This window comes from Pseudonaja textilis, chromosome 6 (assembly GCF_049901715.1).
Source record: "Pseudonaja textilis isolate UNSWEBS1 chromosome 6, rPseTex1.2, whole genome shotgun sequence".
Lineage (NCBI taxonomy): Eukaryota > Metazoa > Chordata > Lepidosauria > Squamata > Elapidae > Pseudonaja > Pseudonaja textilis.
The window spans coordinates 44,093,688-44,119,850 of NC_141995.1; the positions used below are offsets into that span (position 1 = coordinate 44,093,688).

Below are 26,163 nucleotides of genomic sequence, written 5' to 3' on the forward strand. Positions count from 1 at the left end.
TCTCTCCCTCCCTCCTTCCCTCCCTCTCAGACTGGCTTTGCTCTACTTTCCCGATGTGCCTGCTGGGCCAGTGCTTCGAACATGGATGGATGGATGGATGGATGGATGGATGGACAGAGAGACAGGCAGGCAGGCAGGCAAACAGACAGACCTTTTGGATGGATGGATGGGTGGATGGACGGACAGACAGAATGTGACAGCGGCGGCATTTTGGGAAAACGGTGGCAGTGGCTTTTCCCAACGTGCTGCTGCATTGGAGGCACCAGGTCCGGAGCGCTGCTAGTCAATGGGTGAACCTGCAGGGCTGGCCGGCACCTCAAATGCCCCTCTGCCAGCCCCCTTGGGTACGCTAAGAGGTGGCAGGGGGGCGGCATGTCGAACGCGGCCACGGTGGCATATAATGTGCCACCGTTTCTGCATTGGAGGCGCCGGCTCCAAAGCGGTGCTACAGTCAATGAGTAAATCTGCAGGGCTGGCATCTTGAACGCCCCCCCGTAACTCTTAGCGCCCCCCCTGCTGGTCCCCTTGCCTCTTAGCGCCCCCCTAAGGCATCCCACTTTGGGAACCACTAATCTAAAACACCCTGCCATAGATATCAAAACTAATGTGTCATATGCAGGTTAAGTAATACCTAAAATTAAAAATAAAAACTCTAATCACAGAGTTTTGGCAGGTTTTATGTAATTTCACAAAACCGGGGGGGAGGGGGGGGGAGATATGTTGTTATATATGAGAATACCAGAATTTCTAGCACCAAGATAGCTAAAATACTGCTTGGGTCCTAACTTTATTCAGCATATTTCCAACAAATGGATGTTAAACAATATGTTTCAAATTTACATATTTTAATTTAAATGCTTTTAGAATTGCATATGATTGCTTGTCCAGATGTTGTAATAGAACACTGAACAATTCACAAGTTTCATGCTTCCTAATGTCTAAAGTGTCAAATGAGATCTGATATATCTAATCACCAAGGGTTCGACGTGTTGCTTTAGTTGCTCGAGGTGCTCTAATATGTTCTTCTTTGTGATGATCCCCAAGACAATCCTGAAACAGATCATGTTATGCTAATAACTGTGTGTGCAAAAAAAATGAAATGAAATGAAAACATGGCTTGCAGAATTGGTAGTAATGAAAACAGTGAAATGAAAACCTTTGTGGTCAACATCTCTTTCAAAAGATGTAAAATTTACAGTGAGGACTGAAAACAAGAATGAATTTAAACATGATGAACACTGGTTACACATTTACTCCTGTCACTAAAACCTCCAGTTTCCTAAGGCTGTAAAAATGAAATGCAAGAATGAGCTTTAGTATTTCTGCAGCTAGGAATTCTGAGCTTTTTACAAATATCAGATGCTATCCATTTTATCTAGCTTCTTCTGGATTCAAATCATATGAAAGATTTTAAATATGTATTTAAATTTAAATATAGAGCCATTTATTTTGATTTCTGCATTTAGAATAAAGTAAATTGCATACTTTTTTTTCTTTCGAGTATAGTGCAGTATTTTCTTTCCTTGATAATATATGTTTGAAAATCATGTAAAATCATGTAACTGAACCAAAATCTACTGTTAATCGATTTCTGAAAACAGAAAATTCCTTAGATTTTTCTGACACATATATTTTTACTGTATCAGATTTTCAACTGTTTCTTTAGAGAAATGTCCGAACAGAAAAGTCTACTGCTAGAACTGTTGCACTGATGGTGGAATACATATATGGTACCAGTTAATGAATATTTCAGCTTTAACCACAGCAACACAAGAGCACACAACAGATATAAACTTAATATAAACTACTCCAAACTTGATTGCAGGAAGTACGATTTCAGCAACAGACTGGTCAATGTCTGGAACTCACTACCTGATTCTGTTGTCACCTGCTCAAACCCTCCACTCCTTTACCCTCAAACTAACTTCTATTGATCTTACCCCATTCCTAAGAGGTCTGTAAGGGTGTGCATAAGCGCACAATTGTGCCTACTGTCCCTATCCTATTGTCCCCAATTATTAGTTCCTATTTCTTATATTTAAACTTATGTTTATTCTTACTTCTATTGTATTGTAAGCTTTTGACAAAATTAAAAAAAAACAGAATGCAGAAATCTGGAAATATTCAGCAATGAAATAAGTCGGGAATAGGTGGCAAAACTGGAAACTCACCATGTAGTTTTTAAACCAGCCCTATTTTTTGTGGCATGTCTCAATATGTTTTTCTTTTAAAAAAAAAAGTTTAAAAAATAAAACAAAAGAACAACCAAACTTTTTTTTTAAAAAAAATAACCTTGTAAATTTCATATTTCTAACGGAAATGCAGAGACTGCAAATTATACCAAAGCTCCATTCAACCCATTGTGGTCAATATCTGGTTGGAATGTGTAGTCCAACATCTGGAAGTATTAAACTGGAAACAATTACTTTAAAAAATCACGCAGGAGAGATGGATATCTTCTAAGGCAGTGGTGTCAAACTCAAGGCCCAGGGGCCAGATCCGGCCCACAGGCTGCTTAGATCTGGCCTGTGGGGCCACCCTGGAAATAGCAAAGGACTGGTCTGCGGTGCCTCTGCCATCAAGAACAGAGCTCGGGTGGGCTGCACACAGCCCTCTTGAGTTCCTTTTCACTGGCAGAAGGTTGCAGGAGGCCACTGCAGCCGAAAACGGAGCTCAGGAGCCTGTTTTCTCTGGCAGAGCACTTGGACAACACAGGCGCCCCCAACACAAGTGACATCGAACTGGCCAAACCCACTCCGCCCCTCTGAGGTCAAATATAACCTTGATGCAGCCCTCAATGAAATCGAGTTTGACACCCCTGTTCTAAGGGATGGAAGGCCAACCTGTAGATATAGGGACATTTGAAGTGCTTGATAAATTTCAAAAATATTCTGAGTATATTACGCAGTGTAGAAAAGTACAGAATAAGAAATAAAAAATAGCAGTTTGCAGGGAATGGGGAGACACTTGTCAAAACAAGAGAAGTGAATGACTCAATGACCATTTTTACTCTAGCCCCAATGATGAGTTATTTCACCTCACTGATAACAATCATACAGATCCTAAGAAATTAAGTGGTTTTTGACAGAAAAAAAGATTGCAGGAGGTCAGCCTTGGTAACCACACTTGTGTCCACAGTTCATCCTAACAACCAAAACCTGGGAGAGAGATTGATATGAATAGCTACCTCCAAATACATGGTTACTTTCTTGACTGAGCAGAAACTTGAATCTAGACTTAATTGATTATATTCCAGCATTTTACATTACCATACTAGCTTTTTAATAACTTTAAAATAAAATGATACAGAACGAAAGTAGTTTCAAATGCACTGTAAGTTTACAATTGTAAACAATTACCTATTTAAAATATATTTTAAATACAAACTAGAAGAATGACCAAGTTTCCTATGAACTTAATATGATAATGAAATCTAGTATATTCCACCCTATAAGGAAAACATCACAGTAGCTCGTTACTTGCTTTTAAGAGCTGAGTAAGAGATTCAAGAAAATTCCAAGAAATTACATAGAACAGGGATGCCCATTACCGGGCTACAGCCTGTTCGAAACCAGGCTGTGCGAGTGATTGGCAAGCATGCATATGAAACTCCACTCATGTAAGCAGTGGGCCCTTGTGCTCGGACATGAAGCTCTGCTCGCAAAAGTGGACAGTTTATGTGGGTGGCAGTTGTGCTTAACCATGAAGCTCCATTCACTCAAATGGAGCTTTGTGCAGCACTCTCTGCTTGCGTGAGTAGAGCTTCATGCGCGAGCATATTCCACTCGTGTGAGTAGAACTTTGCGCATGAGCACAAGCGCCCTCCGCTCATGTGCAAAGCTGTTTGTGTGAGCAGAGGGGTGCTTATGCACGCCTGCCACTCATGCCGACCCCCGTGCCGCCAAGAGGGAAAGGTCGGGGACCGCTGACATAGAACACAGAATAGAATTAAAAGGGAACTTCGAGGTCTTCTAGTTTTTATTTTTACTTGAAAAATAAAATTATGGGTGGAGCAAATATAATATGCAAGTCTAACATTTTTAACAAAGTCTGAAAGAAGTCATTAAAAAAGTCATTAAATAATAATCTGGAAAAAACAAACCTTGACAGAGTACAGAAGAATTTTTTTCAATAAAGAACTCACCCATTGTGTGTTACAAGACACTGTCTTAGGCCCAGTTTGCGGAATATGTCCACCACAATCTCCATTGGTGTGTGATCTGTAACTGTAAAAGGGCTCATATCAAGAATGCTCCTGAGCTTCAAAGGTCGAGGACTTTCTGCTGAAAGTGATAAGGTATGCTGGGCAAAACAGACTCTGGAACTGCCAACAATGCCTTCTTGTTTCTTTCTGGCACTTTCTTCAACAAGAACAAAAAAGAAAAATCAGTATGAAGGACTGGATTTTTTAAAAAGAAAAGTATTGCTAGATTTCAGCCAATTGCTTCATGTGTGTATTATTTCAAATGAATTTTCTCTTCTGAACATCCATGTATGCATATATTTCATATTCCCACTGTAAATATGCATAAAGATAAATAGTTGGGTAGCTAACTGATGTGATTAAAAAAATCAAAAATTTGATAGTATACATCCAGGCCATGCAATAATTCTCTCCCTACGAATTCTATCTGTATGTACTCATGACCTACATGGGAAAGTCAAGGATTTTAAACAATATGATAAAAAGTAGCCCTAATAACGATCTGCTTCTTTAGTGAGTGAACTTTCCCTTCTTTTCTCCTTTCATATGAGTTTTTTTTCTTCCTATTTTTTCAGCAGCTCCTTTCTCTGGCTAGTCTGTCGATGACACCTGAACTGTATCTTCATATCTATCTGGTCTCAGCCTCCTTCCAACTAAATCTCCAAGGGAGCCTAATTATGAATAATCCTAAATTGCACATTTTAAAATACTATAAATGCCAAATTGGAAAACATTAATGGAGAAGAAATTCCAAAGCCTTCTGAAAGAAATCTGTCTTGGACCGGTACCTAAAAGCAGCAGCAGAAATAGGCTCTGGGAATTCTTTACCCTTTGTAGATTCACAGATATCTGATTTAATAAATAATGAGGATTTAAGGCTTTAAATATGAATAGCATGTTTAGATAAGATTAAGGAAAGCAAACTGCACTTGCACTAGTATAAAATGAAATGGAATCCAGATATCACCACAGCTAACTCCCTAATGACTCCACCTACATATACAGATGGAACAATTGATTTAGGAGTTAATTCAGGATTAAATTTGTGTCTCCAGAGATTTTAATTGGCTAAATTCCAATGGGTTAATTAATATTTTTATTATGGCCACTGACCAGTATTTAAAAAACAAACACAAAAATAAAGCGTAAACAAAACAAGATAAAATATTACAATTGATGGTGGGTTTGTCAATATATTATAAAGTTGCCCCATTTTACTGGCAAGATAATAAAATTTATGTTCAAAAAGAATGAATCATACTCTACATTTAAAACAAAAACAAACAAAAACAAAAAATGAAACAGAATTTCCAGGATATTTTACCATGTAAGAAGGTGGGTCCTTGAGTCCTGAGTCAAGACTCCTGACAAAGGATACAGAATAGTGGCTTTAAGTTGTACAGATGGTTCTTGACTGATAGCCATTTATTTAGCAACTAATCAGTTAAAATGGCACTGAAAAAAGTGCATTAAGACCAGTCCTTGCTCATACAACTGTTGCAAGCACCAAATTTTGGCAACCCTATTTCCAATAGCTTAGCATCCTGGGACCCATGGCTGCCATTTTTATCCTTTCTGGGTGGCTTCCAACAAACAAAGGCAATGAGGAATGCCAGGTTCACTTAACAATGATATGATTGACTTAGCAACTAGGGCAATTTGCTTAACCTTGGCAAAAAAAGGTTGTAAAATCATCATGACTCATTTATCAACTGCCTTGCTTAGCAAAGGAAATTCTGGTCCCAACTGTAGTTGCAAGTTTAGGACTACCTGTAGTTTCAACAGCCCCTGGCTTTTAAGCACAGTCTTAGCCAATACGAGACTCTTTTGTATTAGCCCTCCAAAACTACTGTGTGCAGAGTGTTAAAGCATGTTGAAAGGAGTGCTCTTTGTAATTTAGAAATAATTATGAGATGTAGTCTCTCACTGGTTTATAAAAAGGCTGCTGAGAAAGATTATTTTAGGTAGAGCCTGCTAGCTCTGTTGGAATTCCAGGTCTTGGATATGCAATTTAAATGCCTAAGTGCATGCTATAACCTACCATTGGGAGCCCTTTCCTGGAGATGCTGATTTCTGAGGTTTTTGTGAGATTCCCAATGAGATGCAACCTTATCTTCCACAGATTCAGTTTCAGCTCTCCAGCCACATTCATATACCAGCATTGTTCACATCAAGTAAAACAATGGAAACAAAGCGGCTTCCACACAGAACCCCAATGAGGAGTAACTCATATGACAATGTGGCCATACCAATGATCCTTTATAAAAAGGAAGTCCCAAAGAGTCTTTCAAAGATCAAGGTCTTGTAAGTAAGAAATGCCCACAACAATCTAGTTATTGTATAGACATCTGGACCTTAAAATGTATAAAATCTCATTTAGCTATCACAAGGCCATAGAAGGACAACTTCACTGGGGTCTGTTCTGAAATTCTTATGTTCTATTCAAAATTCTGGATGGCAAAAGATCTACCAAGCATTTCATCTGAACTTTCATACCTGCACTGTTCTTAAAACATCTTTGCAATGATAGAATAGCTATATTTGATTTAGATGTGTATGATCTATAAAAATAGTTCATTGAAGACTCTTCTCCATTTGGCAAGGAAACAGAAAGAATGCAGGACATGTCCAAAATGCATGAGACCAACCTTATCTGCTGTTTGAACACCACGTCCCCACTTCCTTCCTTAGGGTCATGTGTACTTTCTGTACACAGACACAGACTTCAGAGGATAATTAGGACTGCAGAAAAAACAATTACTACCAACCTGCCTTCCATTGAGGACCTGAATAGTACACAAGTCAAAAAGAGGGCTGTGAAAATATTTACAGACCCCTCATATCCCGGACATAAACTGTTTCAACTCCTTCCCTCAAAACAACGCTATAGAGCACTGCACAACAGAACAACTAGACACAAGAACATTTTTTGTCGAACGCCATCACTCTAAACAAACAATTCCCTCAACACTGTCAAACTATTTACTAAGTCTGCATTACTATTACTATTAATCTTCTCATCACTCCTTATCACCCATCTCTTCCCACTTGTGACTGTAGGACTAACTTTGTTGCTTATATCTTTACGATTTACATTGACTGTTTCCTAGTATGATTTGATTGCTTATTTGTACCCTATGACTATCATTAAATGCTGTACCTTATGATTCTTGACAAATGTATCCTTTCTTTTTATGTACACTGAGAACATTGCACCAAGACAAATTCCTTGTGTGTCTAATCACACTTGGCCAATAAAGAATTCATTCATTCATTCAATTACCTATTGCAATAGTCAAATCTCTCCTTAGCGCAAATCCTACTAATCTTTGGGATTCTTTTGACATTATTACAGGAAAACCATTATAGCTGGTTTCATTGATCAAATTTTCAATATCATCCACAGTCATATTATCTTGTGTTAATACTGCCAATGGGGCATCATTTCTTCGAGGTCTCATGACATCAGCAGCCAGGGTTGTATGAGTAAATTCTTCCTTAGCATCCAAGAAAGGATATCCATTCAGACGGATGTGTGATTCATAGATGCCTTCTCTGCCAAAAGCATCTCCAACCCATTTGCTTGTCATTACTGCAGCCATAAGAGGTACAATATACTCTAGTCCCCCTGTTAACTCAAACACAATAACCACTAGAGATACAGTCATCCTTGTCACTCCACCTGGAAGGGAAAATAAAAATGGCTTAATCAGCATCTATAAATATTTCTAGATACCAACTACCAAATTATGCTGCAGAGACAGCAGCTAAACAAATTAACAACAGAAACATGCAAGGAAGATGTTTAAGTAGTATACTGCCAGTTAACTGTGAGGTCAATTGCAACCCTGCTGGTGCTTATTTGTGAGCAGATTTCACTGAGCTTCTACACACACACACACACACACACACACACACACACGCTTTACAAGTATTTTAATAAAAAACTCTACCAAATCTTACATTCCTAAAAAACCCCAAGAGGTGCTCAAAGAACCGTATCTGCCAAACCTTTAACCAGCTGGGGCTCACGGTATCAAGGAGCAAAGTAGTTTTGTTGAATTATTTATACTACGCTTAGACTTGCATTGTAAAACTTAATTGAGGAAATTGCTAAATCTAGATTCCAAATACATCACCTCTGAGTTTTACAAGGATTTTTCTTGCTCCTAATGGATAATTATACTTTGACTTACTGTTTTCAAGATTCTAATTTTTAAAAAGTATTAGGCATGAAGATCGTATACTACTAAGCATGCTTAAAGCTTCAACTTTATTTCTAATCTGTTTCTGGACTGTACTTGGTAGGTGGCTACTGTACAGTGTTTGTTTTAACAGCATACCACTTCTCCCCCACCCCCACCCCAAAAAACCAAATGGAATAGCAAGGAATATCAAAGCTCTAAAAAATATATCAAGTAACAACTTCTCCAGCGGATGTAAAGGAAAAGGAGTACAGGTAGACCTTGACTTATGAACACAATTGAGACTAAAATTTCTGTTGTTGAGTGAAACATTTGTTAAGTGAATTTTGCCCCATTTCACATCCTTTGTTGCCATCGTTGTTAAATGAATCACTGCAGTTGTTACATTAGTAACATGGTTGTTAAGTGAATCCGCTTTCCCCATTGACTTTGCTTGTCAGGTCACAGAAGCTGATCCTCTCTGGAAAGGTCATAAATATGAGTCAGTTGCCAAGTGTCTGGCTTTTGATCACATGACCATGGGGATGCTGCAATAGTCCTAAGTGTGAAAAATCATCATAAGTCAATTTCTTCAGTGCCATTGTAACTTCAAACGGTCACTAAATGACCATTGTAAGTCGAGGACTACCTGTAGTTGTGACTGGTCAACTCACAATGGCAATTATTTTTTGGTACAGACATCCTTCCATATCATTCCATTACAGTTTTCTACAGTTAAATGTTTAAGGTCAAATATTTGTATCCATTTATAACATAAAATTGGCTGATCACTGGCTGTTATAATTACCTAAGCATGCAGCAGCACCAACCATAGCATAGAGGCCCGGAGTTATGCAATCTGCTCCAACTTCACACCACTGCTTGAAGATAAACCAGTCGTGATGATAATACGCCAATTGTTCCACAGCAATTCCAACAATTCTGCCAGCTATTGCTCCAATGGCCATACTGGGTATGAACAAGCCCGATGGAACCTAAAACAACAAAACGTCGAGGAAGATTGTGACTTAGAAACGTTTTTTAGAGTTTTGAAAAAGTTTGGAAGAATTTGCTTGTACAAAGAATCCAGAAACAGGACACCTAGAAGCCTCATTTCTGAAGAAGAGAATCAAAACGTGCAATGCAAGCAAATAAAGAGCCTGCAAAAGACTTGAATAGCTTGTAGTAACTATTGTCACCAGTAATTCTTGCTATGCATGTTTATCTCCCTCACATACTTCAGAACGGCAGTGCCTCAGACATTGTGTATTCGAACATCCTAGCAATAGGCTCTTTTTCATATAGCAGCGTAACAGAATCAGCACATCAACGTAGCATGTTTTTCCACCATACTGTCTGGAAGGAAATTTTCTACAATTAAATTAGAAAAAAAATTTTTTTTAAAATTAAATTAAAAATGTTAGTCTGAAATTAAAAACTGGCTTGGAGATGAAACAATCAGGGAACTAGTAAATAAGATGACAAATCTCTGTTTCTTTAGCATTTCCGTTAAAAGACAGGATTTTAGAATTATATGACCAAAATCAGAATAAGCTTTTTATCCAGTATTATCCTTTGACTTTAGAGTCTTGACTATGCTCATTCATCCAGCTATCTGGAATATGCTGCTAAATAAATATAAAGGGTTGAACCCTTTAGTGGTACTGTACAAGCATGAGTGAAGAGCGCACAAAACTCTGCAATCTTACATCAATTTGTCCAACATTATTTCAAAGCAACACAGGTAGTCTTTGACTCACAACAGTTTATTTAGTAATCATTCAACGTTACAACAGGACTGAAAAATGTGACTTATGACTGTTTTCCAGTTATGACCTTTGCAGCCTCCCCAGGATCATGTGATCAAAATTCAGATGCTTGGCAACTGGTTCATATTTATGACTGTTGCTGTGTCCCCAAGGTCGTATGATCACTTTTTGCAACTTCTGACAGGCAAAGCCATTGGAACACCAGATTCACTTAACAAACGGGTTACTAACTTATCAACTGTAGTGATTCACTTAGGAACTGTGGCAAAAAGGTTGCAAAATGGGACAAAACTCACTTAACATAAATTTTGAGCTCAATTGTGGCCGAAAGTCAAGGACTACCTGTAAACAGTTTATCTTATGGAAATAAATTATCTCCATTCAATTCCCAGTAGAGAGATGGAGAACTAATCAGAGCACTGGAGAAAGAAAAATGAAAGAGACCCAAACAAGGAAAAGTTTGTTTCATCTTACCTTAATACCGAAGGTGAAGACTGTCATTATAATCTTAAATATAAGAGCTAAGCACAGCTGCCATATTGCCGAATAGACTCCAGTGCCTGCTGGACGGTCAGGAATGTCATCTACTATTTTACTAACGTTCATGTCATTTCGATAATCACAAAGGGACGAGGACTCCAAAGGCCCACAGTCTGTGAAAAGTTCTTTAATTAGCTCACTGGTGTTGACTCTGGTATAAGGGTTTGGAAAAGCAATGACAGCTGTTATTGCTGCTACAATAATGACCTCAAGAACTGGATACTTTCCAAATTTGGTTGATTTCCGTCGACGGCACCAAGCAATATTGGCACGGATGAAAAATGCTCCCCACAGTCCACCAAATACACCCAGAAGAATGAAGGGCAATAGTTCAAATAGATACCATGGAGTGTGATATTCAACATAAAAAAGAACCAGACGGCTGTTCCCAAATGGATTGATGGATCTCAAAACAAATGCAGCCACCAAAGCAGCAAAAAACGACCTCCACAAAGTCTTCAGTGGAAAATAATAACTAACCTATAAAGACACAAAAAAGAGAATATGAATGGATCTATGGACAAGATTACTTTATTCTACCAGTAAGTAGTCTGTGACACACAGCAGTAACCCTAATCAGGTCTCCAATCTTTATCGCCAATGAATCAAACAGGTACTGTGCCTTTCCTGGGATGTTTCAGCAACCTCAAAGTATCTAGCCTCAAAAGAATCCATTTGAGCTGGAGAGACAGGGCTCCTGTGACACTAGACACTGTAGAAGCAACAACTCTTCCAGTGCTTGTATTATTTATTTATTTGAGTTTTTAATGCACCTTTATTATTTTATAAGTAACTCAAGGCAGCAAACATAGATAATATTTCTTCTTCCTATTTTCCCCACAACCACCTTGTGAGATGGACTGAGCTAAGAGAAAGTGACTGGCCCAAAGTGACTCAGCTGATTTTCATGCTTAAAGAGGGACTAGAATTTATAATTCTAGGGCAGCACTTTAACCACTAAGCCAATCTGGCTCCTTGCAGAGACATTCATACTGGCCTGATCTCATCGTTACTGCTTAACCCTTGAAGCACAAAGGATAATTTTACACCTCCCTGCTGCTTGCAGACATTAATCTTGCTATAACCTACAATGCTGTCAAGTTTTTGGCAGCAGCACTTAAAATTGGTTAGAGATGACTTGTGCCATAAAGTAGAATGCTTATTTACATTTTGTAGGTATTATTCTATAACAACCAAGATATTGTCTCACATATTAAGTGGAAAGCTATTTATTTTAGATTTTTAAATGATCATCAGAACAAAACCTTTAACATCAATAATACAGACAAACTATTGGTAGCTATGATTGATCATTGATAACAAGAATAAATTCATGATAAGGATATACATTTACAACAAACTTCAAGAGTTACAGCAATACAGGTTTTCCTACATTAAGAACCTATGGCAAATAGGAATTGTCTCCAGAAAAAGGTTTTATAAAATGGTACAATTTTTATTTCATTCTGTTAAAATGATGTAAATGATTGCTTAAATAGATCAGACATATATTGTGTTTCCTGATTAATTTACCATCAATTTTCTGCAGAATATGTTGTAAAATATTTCTTTCTATTGGTTACTGAACCACTCTATGCAGAGAATGAAACCATGCTCAGTTACATCTGCAAGTGACAATAACAAGTAACAAGAAAATCCAGGTATTTTCAGTACTGGGTAAACATACTTCTTCTAGGCTGAAAAGAACTCCTCCAATTGGGGCACCAAATGCTACTGATACTCCAGCTGCTGAAGCAGCAGATAATACCTAGAGAACAGATTAGATAGTTTTAGATTATATAAATACCAATTAATGAAATATGCTAAACTTACGTTCCAAAGAATTTGACCTGGCCTATGCAATACTAAATATTACAATGTGGCATTTATTTTTTGCTTAACTCAAACGTTAGTTTATTTTTGGGGGTTGCATGGCTATCGAAAAAGAAGAGAAAAAGGCAGAGTTTCTTCATGAAAGTAATGAACAAAAGCAATGAGCAGCTCAATTCCCATCTATGGCACCTTTTCCACTTTGGATCCAAACAGGTACACAGCTCCGTATAGCACTCAAATAACAAACCCTCTTTGCATCAATTCAAACTCCTTGTGCTTCCTAATTATGCAAAATCCATGTACAAACTTTTCTTCCAACAGAAAGCAACCGCATTTTTATTGAAGTAAGGGAGGAGAAAAGTCTCTTTGTGGTGTATACTTCTACATTTAGCCTTGATTCCTTATCAAATTAATCCATTAAGTCAATAATACTTTTTTCCATGTTAAAAAAATATTTACAAGCATGTTTTTTTACAACAAAAGGATCCTGCTATACATGAAAAATTAGAGATTTGTCAATTTAAAATGTAATATTTGGCACACCACTGGCCACATGTAATTTAAAAATTTTTGAATCTGAAATATATTTCAAGTTTTACTGAAATTAAAAATTGAAGTTTAAAAAGGATATACCTCCCTTTTCTTTGCTTCATTTGAGCTGTACTTGGGGAAGAGGTACGAAAAGATGTTTCCCCAGCAACAGGCAACATGTACAAGGGGGCCTTCTTTCCCTAAGCTCAAGCCTGAGGCCACCGCCAAGACTAAAGTGACTGTTTTAATCATCAATGTCCACTTGCCCAGGTACCCTCGAATGATGAAGCCACTCAATATTGTTTTGATCTAGAAGAAAAGAAAAGAACATTCCAAAGAAATGTTTCTCAAAAGACTTTATCGTTTTCAGAATGTATGGTTCTATTTTAGTTATTTGTAATTCTTCATGTTTTTGAATCTTTGGAAGGATTATTTATTTTACTTTATCTGGATGGCCAAATCTATGCATATAGAATTAATTATAAATTAATGTTATAATATTTATTATGGAATTTCTAACATAATATACAATATTATATAACTTGATTATTTAGATATGTGGACATGCATTATGTAGATATTATTTATATGTACTATTTAAATACATTCTCTCATAACACATATTTTAAGAGCTCATTTTCAGCATGTTTGCTGTAATAATCTCTTCCTTTATCAAATAGTATTTTCCATTCAGTATAGATGAAATAAAAATTAAGATTGCAAAGAAAAACCAAAAATAATCTATTGTAAGGAATTTCTTCTAGTTTCTTTCAAATGTATTATACATCTACGTATAGGTTAATCTGCTTTTACAATTATAATATGCTAAGGCATTCAAATTTATAAGTAAGGTAATAACTTTTTCTCAAATATAATTTTCTTTTAATTTTCCAAGAGCTATATTAATATATTTCTTAATAATATTTGAGAATATTTAAAATCTCTTTCCTAAATTGCAATATTCATGATAGCCTGGTCTCTTTTATCAAATTCTAGCTTCTTATTTCTTCTATAAAACAACAATATACAGTTAGTTATATACAGCAATATTTTTTTATAAATTTATTTTCAGCACAGTTAGGTATAACTATAATTTATTTCTTACCTCTGGTATCCCTGATCCACAAGCATAAGGTGCAAACACCTTCACCAAAGAAACTGCTAAGAAAGCAAAGCTCAAAGCCCAGAAAATGTACATTATGTAGTTCATTATATAGGAACCTGGTCCCTGAAACAAAACAAAGTCAACTTTAGTAAATCACTTATTTTTCAAATAGATTCCCAGCTTTAAAACCAAGCTTACAAACACATCACACTTTATGATCAAACATATTATTTAGAAGCATTTGACCTATGACCATAAAGTTACAACAGTAAATGTATGGTGGTTATGACTGGTCCTCAGAGTTTTGTGCCCCATTACCTCCGCAGTGACACCATTCCAATCTGAGTCTTGGCAACTTGGCAACCGGCAACTTACGGCCAATTATAGCGCCCACAATTACACCAATACTATTTGTCACCTTCGGTGCAGGTTTCATCCAAAAGTTAATGGGGAACCTGGCAAGGAAAGTCTCAAATCACTGGGATAAGTCTTTTCTGTTGTGCATTCTTCTCCCCAGCCCTCCGGTGCTAGAGCCATGCTGGCTTTGTACATCCTCCCCAAACCATATAATGCTTCCTGCACATCCCTGATTCTCACTGCACATTCACACAACCTTCCCGACCCATTTCTCATGCACACCCTCAGACACTTTGACTCATGCCTCACACAGCACCCTAACGCCTGCTCTTGACCTTCACCGCATCACGCCTCCCTGCACACGCACCCTTGCTCTTTTTCCTACCTGAGCAATTACTTACGGGTCTACTAGCCTGGGATTTGCAACTTCCTACCGGTTTCCACATTTTGTTTGTGGGAAGCCAGCAGGAAATTGTCTTGCTTAATGACCCTGGGATTTATTTTAACAATATCAACTTGAACTGCAGGATTGCTATCATTAAGCAATGCAGTTGTACTTTACAACCATATTCCTTCACAACAGAAATTCTGGTTCCAGGCTTTCATAAGTAAAAAAAACTACCTGTGTTTATTGTCCAAAGAGTGATTTATAGCATGCAGGGGGGGAAAAAAGATAGGATAAGTTTTAGTAGTACTGTAATGAGACAAAATATATGTATTAACTAAAAAAAATTCAATAAGATCCATGGCCACCCTGAAAATCCCATACCTCAAATATGGTTAATAAAAATGCTCTTTAATATTTGTGATAAATAGCTAATCCATTACAGAAACAATGCTTAATAAAGTATCATTTTGCCCTTTGGAAGGCCATCAAAATCTAGCATTTCACCCTGGTGTTGGGCTAGAATGAGAATATCTGGAATTGGTTATGAGACATCCCAAAGGGATGACTGAGGCACCGAGTTTTGTTTTGATAACTTATAATTTTACAGTTCTGGGTTTTATTGTTAATATAAACCTCCAAGAACTATGTTTAAGATATACAGCCATACAAATCTTATAAATAAATTATAGATAGATAGATGATAGACAGACAGACAGACAGACAGACAGACAGCCTGGAGACTAAAACATATGAAGAATAGTTGCAAGAATTGGGTATGGCTAGTCTAAAGAAAAGAAGGACTGGGGGGACGTGATAGCAGTATTCTAGTATCTGGGGGTCTGCCACAATGAAGAGAAAAATCAATTTATTTTTCAAAGCACCAGCAGGTACGACAAGAAACAATGGATGGAAACTGGAAAAAAGCAACATGAATTAAGGAGAAACTTCATAAGAGTGAGAACAATTAACCAGTGGAACAGCTTGCGTTCAGAAGTTGTGGGTGCTTCATCACTGGAGGTTTTTAAAAAGAGAATGAACAGCCAATTGTCTGGAATGGAATGCTTGAGCAGAGAGTTGAACTAGAGGTCATTTCCAGCTCTATTCTGATTGATCTAGAAAAAACTTTCCTATTGTTAGGGTTTTCTCATCAAGACACTTATTTCTCCTTAAAGACTTTACTTACCTCTGCTTGACCAATTATTAATTCTGCCCATGTTTTCCATAATGGACATTTATCTCTCTCTTCAAATGTTGTTTCATTGGATGCCCAGCAACACTGTTCATGATTGAACCACAGAGCGCTGAGACAAATGCCTTCCTTTAAATCAGTCATCCAATCTGCAGCAATATCTATCAATCCAGCCAAAGCACCTAGTACATAAATACAGAATGTTCCATACTTTCAAAGAATAGACACACTCAAAATTATAATGTACTAAAAACACAAGTCTTACTGAGGTTGCTTTTTTGTAAGAAAAAATTTAAATATTACTTTCTATAAATAATTTGACAAAAATGCTGAAACATCATAACTTTGTCTTTTTCATGTTAAAATACTGAATATTACATCATATCAAAAACATGGGACATACTTTGGAAAAAATAAACATATTGTATAAAGCTTATAATCATGCTGCTTCATGCTAGTTATTTATAATTAACATAAAATTAGTGTAACAAAACATAATATTAGCAATACATAACCATACAATTATAAAAATGTTGGAAGAAGGGATTCTAATGAATAGAGTAATAAATTTGATTCTGGTATTTCTATTCATAAATAGAGATTGACGTAAAAATCCTGATTTCTTCATTCCCTATTTTAACATTTCACTATTAGTTCATATGTTAATTTTTGCTTGGGTAAACTATAAGCCATAAGGTTTATAGCTCCAGCAGTTTGATGCTTTGGGGATAAATAAGCAAAGAAAGCAACCAACGATACTGAGTCAACCAGCTATTGCTAACTTGGATTACATGCTTAATTGCTCATTTGATAATTAAATATGCATGATTAAGGCATGCATATTTAAATATTACAATAACAATGCATGTTTTTTCTAATGGACCTATATACTATATGAAAATAAATGCATAGATTAATATAATTTCTGTACATTCTTTTTAAATAAACAAAATTATACTATCCAAGTTACTCTTCTGCAAAGCTTCTCTATTTGTGATTAGTCACCACTGAATGTTTCTAATTTCTTTCAATTTTCTAATATATCTAGTAACTCCTTCTTTTTTGGAGAACAAAAGAAGCTGCAGTAGAAGAATAGGCATAAAACTCCTCTGTACCATACAATATAACTATCTGGTAGTCCTTACCATCACAATGGAGCCCAGAATTTTAGTCATAAGTTGTTGTGGTTGTTCAGGCACTATGAGAGTCATAAAGTGAGTCACTTTGGTTGTTAGGCAAATCATGTGGTTGTTAAGCAAATCATGTGGTTGTTAACAAATCCATTCTTGGAAACTAGCAAAAAACACTAAAACTGGTAAAAATATTGCAAATTGTAGTCATAAATGCGAGCCTGTTTGCTGAACACCCAAAATGCGATCACATGACCATGGCACAATATTCAATTATGAGACCTGGTTGTAAGTAGTTGTTTTTAAGTACATTGTAACTTCAAACAGTCATTAAATGATGGGTCATAAATTGAGAACCACCTACAATTTAATATTTCCGTAAGATGTTGGGTTATCTGTATCTTTGGGGATATATGCTGGTCCATATGACTATACTGCAGCCATATAACCTTTTGTATTTTTATAAATCATAATTACATTTCAAGAACTAGGAAAGCAACACGTAAACAACTACTAAGCAAATAGATGTCTGTATAAATTGAAGAAATAATTGTAACAACACCTTTGGGAGAGTGAATTGCAAGTGAATTACTGAAAAATACAGTTGACTTAGGACAATGGACATTAGACACACAGTTATTGATAACATGAATTTATGCTGATATAGTGCATGCTGATATATGTGGAATTTAGTATTCCAAAAACCGAGTTACGATAAAAATACAACTCTAAAGGAACTTTACATTTTAACCTCAACTGCAATTCCAGCATTTCCTCCAGGTTATCACCACAGTTCACGACTAAATCCTGTTTTTCCAATCTTAGTTTTAAAAAAGCAGTTAAATTGCATTTCCTGGTTAGGATGTCACAAATAGGTAGAAGTTGGAAGAAACAGAAATACAATACATTGTTCTCATTCATTCATGCTCCAATGAACTGACGGTTTGTTTGTTTTTGTGGAACGAATATGATTCAACAAACTAAAATGTACAAGTGTTCAACAGTTATCAAGTATTTTGTATCCATTGCTTCAACTTCTAAAAAGTTAAATGGAACTTTACAACTTGCTTGACTTGTTCTGTGCGCAAAAGAAAAAACCTATCTAATGTATATAGGTTAATATTTTATTTGGCATGAAACCAAAAGGTTTTTTTTTCTCAACCAGCAATACTTTAACATTTTATGTTCTACCATAGATCTGTAGTATTTTAGTAGAAATAAAATGTGTACTGTGAAAGGAACTCTTCTAGTGCAATTAGCAGAATTATATGACTGATTCAGGACTGGGAAGCAAAAGTTCTTGTATATAAACTGCAAGGCTTTAATACCAAGCAGACAGAAAAATATGAGAATCCTTATCTAGGCTCCATTGCCAATTTTCACTGAGCACTATGGTTATCCTAAGCTTATTTACACAAGTAGTCCCCTTTTAGCAACCACAATTAGAACCGGCAATTTTGTCACTAAGTGACAAGAGGAAAATCACAAGACCATGTCTATGTTTACAATTTTACTTCAGCTTTCCTTTGCTCTACAGCAAGGGTGTCAGACTTGATCCCGTCATGGTCCACATCAAGAGTTTGTTTGCCCTTGGGAGGCCAGGCTGGATGTGGTCTGGTCATCGTGGCCAACTGGGTAGGATGGGTGGACCCGGGGCAGCAGGGCCCACTCCCTCGCTGTCTCTGGGACGGCCCCGTAGGTCAACACAGCAGCCTATTGCGGACCACATCCAGATCACGTGTTTAACATGTCTGCTCTACAGCATCAGAATTTAATCCCAAAATGATGGAGAGGATTTCTGGAATGGAACTCGGAGTGAGCCAAGTAAAAGGGCAAATCTTATAACATCTTTTCTCCACTCCCTTGTCGTTTGGAATGTTCTCCCCATCCCTAGGATAAATTAGCAAGAAGAGTTAATTTTTTTTTATCACCACTGGAATTTTGAATAGTTATTGCCCAAGGCAGTCTCTAAGCAAGATCTTCCTATAGATGGAATCTTGAGCTTTTCCTTTGGAGTAGGTTTCTACTGAATTCAACATGATTTATTTCTGAATAGAAATATTTAGAATTATAGAATTAAAAAAACGAGTTCCTACCTGATGCCAATCCAGTTAGTGTCACAACCAGCCATCCTGACCATGCATCATACAAACTCTCTGTCATTTCCCATGCGGATTCTTTTTTCTTGCTATTAATCTAGATACAACATATAATTTAGATTAATACAAATCTTAATTTTATTTGCAAAGTAAGATACAGTACAGATAATCCTCGACTTATGATAATTGAATACCAAATTTCTGTTACTAAACAAGGCAGTTAAATATGCGTTGCCCCATTTTTTGACCTTTCTGCCACAGTTGTTAAGTGAATCAATACAGTTATTAAGTTAGCAACACAGCTGCTAAGTGAATCTAGATTCTCCATTAATTTTGCTTGTCAGAAGGTCACAAATGATCATCATGTGAGCTCGGAATACTCAACTGTCAGATGCCAGTTGCCCAACATCTCAATTTTGACAACATGACCATAGGGACACTGCAACAGTCGTTAAGAATGAAAAACGATCAAAAATTACTTTTTTCAGTGCCACTGTAAGTTTAAGTGGTCTCTAAATGAATGGTTGTAAGTCGAGGACTACCTACATTTGTTTTCTTGTTAAACTCAGAGAAGCAGAGAACAGTGAAAGCAATGATGAGCTTCTTACGGATGGGTGGATGACCAATATCTTGTTTCAGAAGGCGGGCAAATGCTTATTTTTTCAGATGAACATATAAGGCAAAATCCAAACAGAAACATCCAGCATTTGAGCATTTAAATTGATTGCTTAAGCATGTCACATTAATGTGAGAAACAACAAGAACTTTTTTTTTTTCCACAAATGAATGTCTACCTATCTCTTCGAATCAAAAACCATCGGCCACCAACAACATGCTATTCATAGCTCTTCTTCCCCTTGCACTCGCTGGTCTTTCTTCCTTCAAATCAATAAACTATTAACCATAAACAGTTTATAAAAGCATCAAGAAAAGTACATTTATGTATTATAAATACCCTTCTGTGTCTCTCTCTGTCTTTGCATTTTTCTCGCACCCAATCAATTGTGTGGAAATCATCATAGGTTCCAACTCCAGGAATGGGCTCTTCAAGGAGATCCAATAAATGTGTTGTACTGTTAATACTGCCTCCATTTGTCATTGTATAATGAGTTCCTGCAGCTAAAATAGGATAAACAATGACTTAGTTCTGTAAAAAGGAAAATATATAATTCAGTAGCAAAAGGAAATGGGAAAGGAAAGTAAATATACACATATAAACAGACACACATATTACATACAAAGTACAAAGGAAAAAATGGAAAATGATGCCTGATGAATTAGAGAAGCCGCAATATCTTGCAGTGGAACAAATGGGGTGCTGCAAGTTTACAAACCTCCCTCAGGCTTCCCTTCCATGCAGTCAAAATAGCTGTATTAGAGGATGTATTGTATTTTTGAATTCAAAATACCACTTTCCTGCCAGATTACTTTGATTCAGCATCAGCCTGCCACGGTTACATTGAAATGGAAGCTCCATTGTGAGGACGTATCAAAGCAAGCTTTTTGGGATGTTATATGGAGAAGTTTTCATTCTTTTGAAGTTATATAAATTGCACTTACTTTATTTAATTTCAAAGAATGAAGACTTCTCCATATACATTGTATGATTCAATATATTGAAAGGTTAATTGCAAATCGATGAGCCATGAAGAATCAAATACTGTAAATTACTACTTTTACTTTTCTTTTCTTTTTTTGCAATAACAACATTTTCAAAAATAAAATAAAAGACAGATGGTGCAAAGATGTCAAATGCTACAAAAGACACTAATAAGATTCTGGAGGGCAAAGGCAGTGCCATGTAATGACTTGCCTTCCAAATATTGTCAGGATTTTACCCTGAAATACTGTAGAGTAGAGATTGCAGCTCCTGCCTTAGTGTTGAACAAAGAGAAAGCCACCACTCTATTATTTTCTTTTGGGGAAAAGGAGGTCATTTTCCCTGCTCTGCATCAAGCAGCAAATATCTTTAGTTAGGATAGGTCAATCTAGCAATCTAAAAAGCATTCAAATAATAAAAGCGTCATGCTGACATAAACAATTTGATATATATAATTTGATATATTATAAATAATTTCATTTTTTTAAAAAAGTAGACACCATGATTATATAGCAGAAGATAAATATACAAGTATTTAGCAAAGTATCATTTAAATGTACTTATCTCCTTAAACTGCATTTTACTAAATTAACTATTGTTAACAGTATTACAGAAGGTTATCTAGAAATTATGACAAGGAATTAGACAAAGTCAAGAACAGAGCACTGTATGAAATTAAAGGACCTGTAGAAAATATTGGCATTGCAAACAGAAGGCAAATATACAGTATTATTAATATCCACAAAGAACCCACTTGGGAGATCATCATGACTCAAAGCCCTATCCAACAACAGTAATCAAAAATGGCAAGAGAATTTACTGCCATTCTGAGGGAGGAAATGAAACTGAGAGAGGGAGGGAAAGAGAGATATGATTCAGAACTACATGGTCCCAATCTTTCTACATTGTTGCTTCCCCCCAAAAAAAAATAAGTGCAGCCTAACAGCCACCAAAGCTTATCAGTTTGTGATAAAATTTACTGTATCCAAAATAAAAGAAACTAAAACATGTAAATTGAAAAAAAAAAACCTGAATTGAACTGAATACTTTATTTGGCCATGTAATTAGATACATAACAAATTTATTTCTGGGGCAGAAGCTCTCAATGTATATGCAAAGCAACAGAATAATGATAGTCATAGTACCAATAAAAGGAGGTAGTAAGGAAGTTAATAAGAGACCAAATACTAACCATACTGCAGCCGTACTAAATGGGCAAATACACATAGACATTAGACATCACTATGAGCATTGTTCACATTTGCTAATACCATTCTATCTATTTTCCAGACTTTCATCAGATAAATTTTTCACACAATTACCTTCCTTCCACAGTGTTTTTAGCAATTCAGGAAAGCAATCAGCTGAAGAAATACTCTGAAAGTGTCCTTGGTAATAACAGGCTCATCAAAATAGGTCACACGCTACAAGAGTATTAGCTAACAAGTTTCAAGTAACATGTTTCAAAACAAGAGCAGAGAAACTTTCAGAACACCAGCTGTGTGCATGAATGACTTTACAGCAGCCTCCCTCCACCCTAAATCATACGTGTCATTTAAACATATGCAATCATTTCAATGTCCCAGAAACCTAATCTATTTCTTTCAAATAAATACGCATTAATACCATCAAATTCCAACATGGGTATGGCTTTATTTCTCCTTCTTATGGCTATGAATTCCTTATTTTCTTGTAATTAGTCATTTTTCAAATAAATACAATACAAATTAATAGCAAACCCATTGTTTCTCAACTAAACAACTTATTGATAACAAGAACCAGAAAAATATAGTGGTTAACAGCACTGGATTAGGATCATGGAGGCCAAGATTCAAATCCCCAATTTGTCTTGAAGCTCACTGAGTGACTTTAGGGGAGACAAATATATTTTCTTTCTACAAACATATAGGTAGCCCTTGACTTGCAACCACAACAGTGACAGGCAGTGGTTAAGTGAGTTGTGCCTGTTTTACAATCTTTTTTGCCATGCTTGTTAAGTGAATCATTGCAGTGAATGGGATTGTCTCAATAACTGCGATGATTCACTTAACAACTGCAATCCGCCTTCCCCCCCATTTATTTTGCTTGCCTGAAGCCAGCTGGGAAGGTTGCAAATTGCAATTACATGACTGCAGGACACTGCAACTGTTATAAATACACATTGGTTTCCAAGGGCCTGAATTCTGATCACATACAGTGGGGATGCTACAGCGGTTGCAAGTGTGCATCCCCGTATCTCTATAACTATTTTTTCCTTCACTATATTTGTTATCTAACTGAATTAATTCTATATTCATTAAGATATACTTGTTATTCTTATATAGCAACTTATATAATATAGATTGCTGAGATATGGGGCTTGAAAACCATTTTATGCTATTCCACGAATTAGAAATCTTAATGGGAAGATTTACTGGGTCTTTTGCTTAATTGGAAGAACCTGGAATAAAATTATGGCTATTTGCTATGTTTTGATTGGCTGTTACTGTGAATCACCATAAGTTCTTTCAATCAATCAATCACAACTGAATGTATACGAACATATAATCAACCAATAAAAGGCTACAATCTCCATAGTTATATTAACTGTCTTATGTTTATACATGTTTTATTCCCTAGTAGCTTTGCAATTTCTCTACCAAAAACCCTCGTTCTTTGTAATACCAAAAAATTCATTCTTTATAATATTTGATCAAACAAATATTTGAAATTATTAACTTCCCAGTAACACCGTCATGCTTATAATTAGAAACGAGAAACCTGATAATGAAGTACAATACAGATGACTAAGACAGTTTCAACAAGAGATAAGAACTGCCTGTTCCTTCAGTTGTTTTAAATCAAGTCTCTTTGAAACACTGTTGTCTACTAGACATTATAAAATCTGCACATACATCTCTACCTATAGATTATCCTGACTGCACCAACTATTCTTAACTTTTGAATGATTCAGGAATGGGAAGACTACAGGCCTGAATATTCCTTAATCACATACATGTTTCTTTTTTTAAAAAAAAGCTGCATAGGGTTTTTTTATGAACAATATTTAATTTTATTTTTTGTGCTCTGCACAAGTGGATTATATTTTAAAGTTAGCAGCAGAATGTCAGAAGGAAAGAACAATTTCTGAGATACATTACAATGTAAGAAAAAGAGAACAAAATGAAGTCTAGGTAACCTAGTGTCAAGCATTCAACAGAGCATTTATATTTAATAATTAATTGTAGTATATTTGCAACATTTAACCTGCATTAAAAAAAAGAGAGAAATGGAATCAGTAGCTCCAATGTCAGCATGACAGGAAAGAAAACTGTTTTAAGATTTCATAATTATATTGTTCCGCTGGCAAGGTTTACATATCTGTTTGGACTAATCGGAGTTTTTCTCTCTTTCAAAACATTAGCATCAAGGCTTATCCATTTAAGATGCTTGGAGATTTCAAACACAAAATAAATTTTTCACAAAATACATACTTAACTTGTGGAATTCAATATTGCAAGGCATGGTGTTAGCAACTAACTTGACAGGCTGGAAAAGAAAACCAGATCTACTACTCTGTAGTTTTCCAACAGGGTTAGACCAGCGATCCTGCTGAGGTGTCACCTCCCTCAGAAAAAAAAGAGGTAAATTTTCATTTATTTTTTTAAAAATACAGTCCAATCATGTGTGTGATCCCCAGGATACGCTGCATGCCACTTCCTTCAGTATTCTCTTTCTATTGACAGGCCCATATAGTCTACCCAATGCAAATCCAGGTCATATAAGGCTTTTGTTCTTAAAGAATGCTCTTCTGCAGCTGCTGAAAACTGCTTGAAAGCATACCTGGTTCTCACATGATTTTCAGAGGTTCCAGAGCATGGCTGTCAAACTTGCAGCCCACGGGCCAGATGCACCATCTGCTGGCCATGCCCCCGCCCCGTTTAGCAAAGGGGGAAAAAAGTCTTGATACGTCACATGACGCTGCTATGATGACCCGAGTTTGACACCCCTGTTCCAGAGGCCATGCAAAAGCACACCCTATTCTTGCATGCCTCTGCAGCTTCCAAAAGTAGTTCAAGAATCAAGTATGCTTTCCAGCAGTTGTTTTTAGGAGTTGGTGGATGCTGGTGTGTTACCAAAAATGTTGTGGTATCTCACTTTTGACATGTGTATCTTAAAGGATTTACCATCAGTGGATTAGACTCAATAGCAGTTTGGAATATGGCAGTATGTCTTTAAATACCAATGGCAGAGGATAACAGCAGGAGAAGGATATATCTCCCTTATTGCATAGCTCCAAGAATTTATAGGCCATGGTGAGGAACAAAATCCTGGTGTCCTATGGGCCTTGGCTGATGGCTATCCTTACATTCTTAGAGAAGAATCTCCATTCAAACAAAACTAGATTAATAACTCAGATTGAACATACAGATCAACAGATGCTCACAGATTGAAAATTTACATCAAAATCAAATCACCTATTATACACTGCAGTTAAAGCACAGGATATATTAGTCAAAATATATGTAGAACAAAATATTTCCTTCAGTTTCAATGCCATATGACAGTCACATGAATTTTTTTTAGCAGTAGCTCACCAGAAGTTTACTTTGTCTGGTTATATAAGAATTCAACCTCATATGTTACAGAAAAGATAACCTACTGTTCAGTTTTAAATAATACAAAATGAAAGGCATAAACAGTCTTAGTACAACATTTAGAGCAAAGTCCAGGCACACCCTAATCCTGTTTGAACATTTTATTCATTATACGTATGAATAAAGTTCTCAGAAAAAAGCCCACATACCTTTGAAATAAATGTACGATTTTATTTTAGTTACTGTAATTTAATTTATACTATACTGAGCGCTGAAAAGAAAGCACTTAAAAGAGAAAGTTTCAAGGAAACCCAATATTATAGAAATAAAATATAAAGCACTATAAATATAGTGCTACTTTACTAATTATTTTTCTTCTAGCTCATAGATTTAAGCTAAGACAGCAGCTTCCTTGATAAATACTAAAACTGGAAAAAGAAACAGTGTTATATTGAAAAAAAACCTGTCTATCATATTTGTGTGCTGTTTTGCATAATCATTCCATGTCACAATCACTTCTTTAGACTGTAATAGCCACATTAACCACAAAAGTATATGTCTGCTATTTAAAATACTATTTGAACAACAGACTATGAATTGAATCAGCTCCCTCAATTACACCTTCTCCTTCTCCTTTCTCCATAACCTAAAAATTGC

The 26,163-nt window shown here is 36.2% G+C and overlaps 1 protein-coding gene across 13 annotated transcripts in view; it reads right to left on the bottom strand.

The window, feature by feature from the left end:
- The window catches only part of CLCN3 (Cl-/H+ antiporter 3), a 43,881-nt gene that overhangs the window by 5,056 nt on the left and 12,662 nt on the right, over positions 1 to 26,163 (bottom strand). For 5 of the 13 annotated variants that reach the window (XM_026699698.2, XM_026699697.2, XM_026699699.2 and 2 more), the window contains 11 exons: positions 20,285 to 20,448; positions 19,327 to 19,426; positions 16,095 to 16,282; positions 14,167 to 14,289; positions 13,164 to 13,370; positions 12,385 to 12,465; positions 10,632 to 11,177; positions 9,197 to 9,383; positions 7,488 to 7,886; positions 4,145 to 4,361; positions 975 to 1,050 (listed from right to left, as the gene is read on the bottom strand). In XM_026699698.2, coding sequence (XP_026555483.2) covers positions 975 to 1,050; positions 4,145 to 4,361; positions 7,488 to 7,886; positions 9,197 to 9,383; positions 10,632 to 11,177; positions 12,385 to 12,465; positions 13,164 to 13,370; positions 14,167 to 14,289; positions 16,095 to 16,282; positions 19,327 to 19,426; positions 20,285 to 20,448 — 2,288 coding nt within the window. Of the gene's footprint in view, positions 1 to 974; positions 1,051 to 4,144; positions 4,362 to 7,487; positions 7,887 to 9,196; positions 9,384 to 10,631; positions 11,178 to 12,384; positions 12,466 to 13,163; positions 13,371 to 14,166; positions 14,290 to 16,094; positions 16,283 to 19,326; positions 19,427 to 20,284; positions 20,449 to 22,251; positions 22,353 to 24,402; positions 24,482 to 26,163 lie in introns of those variants that run through there. The other 8 variants (XM_087936421.1, XM_026699700.2, XM_026699702.2 and 5 more) reach the window with 5 other exon arrangements.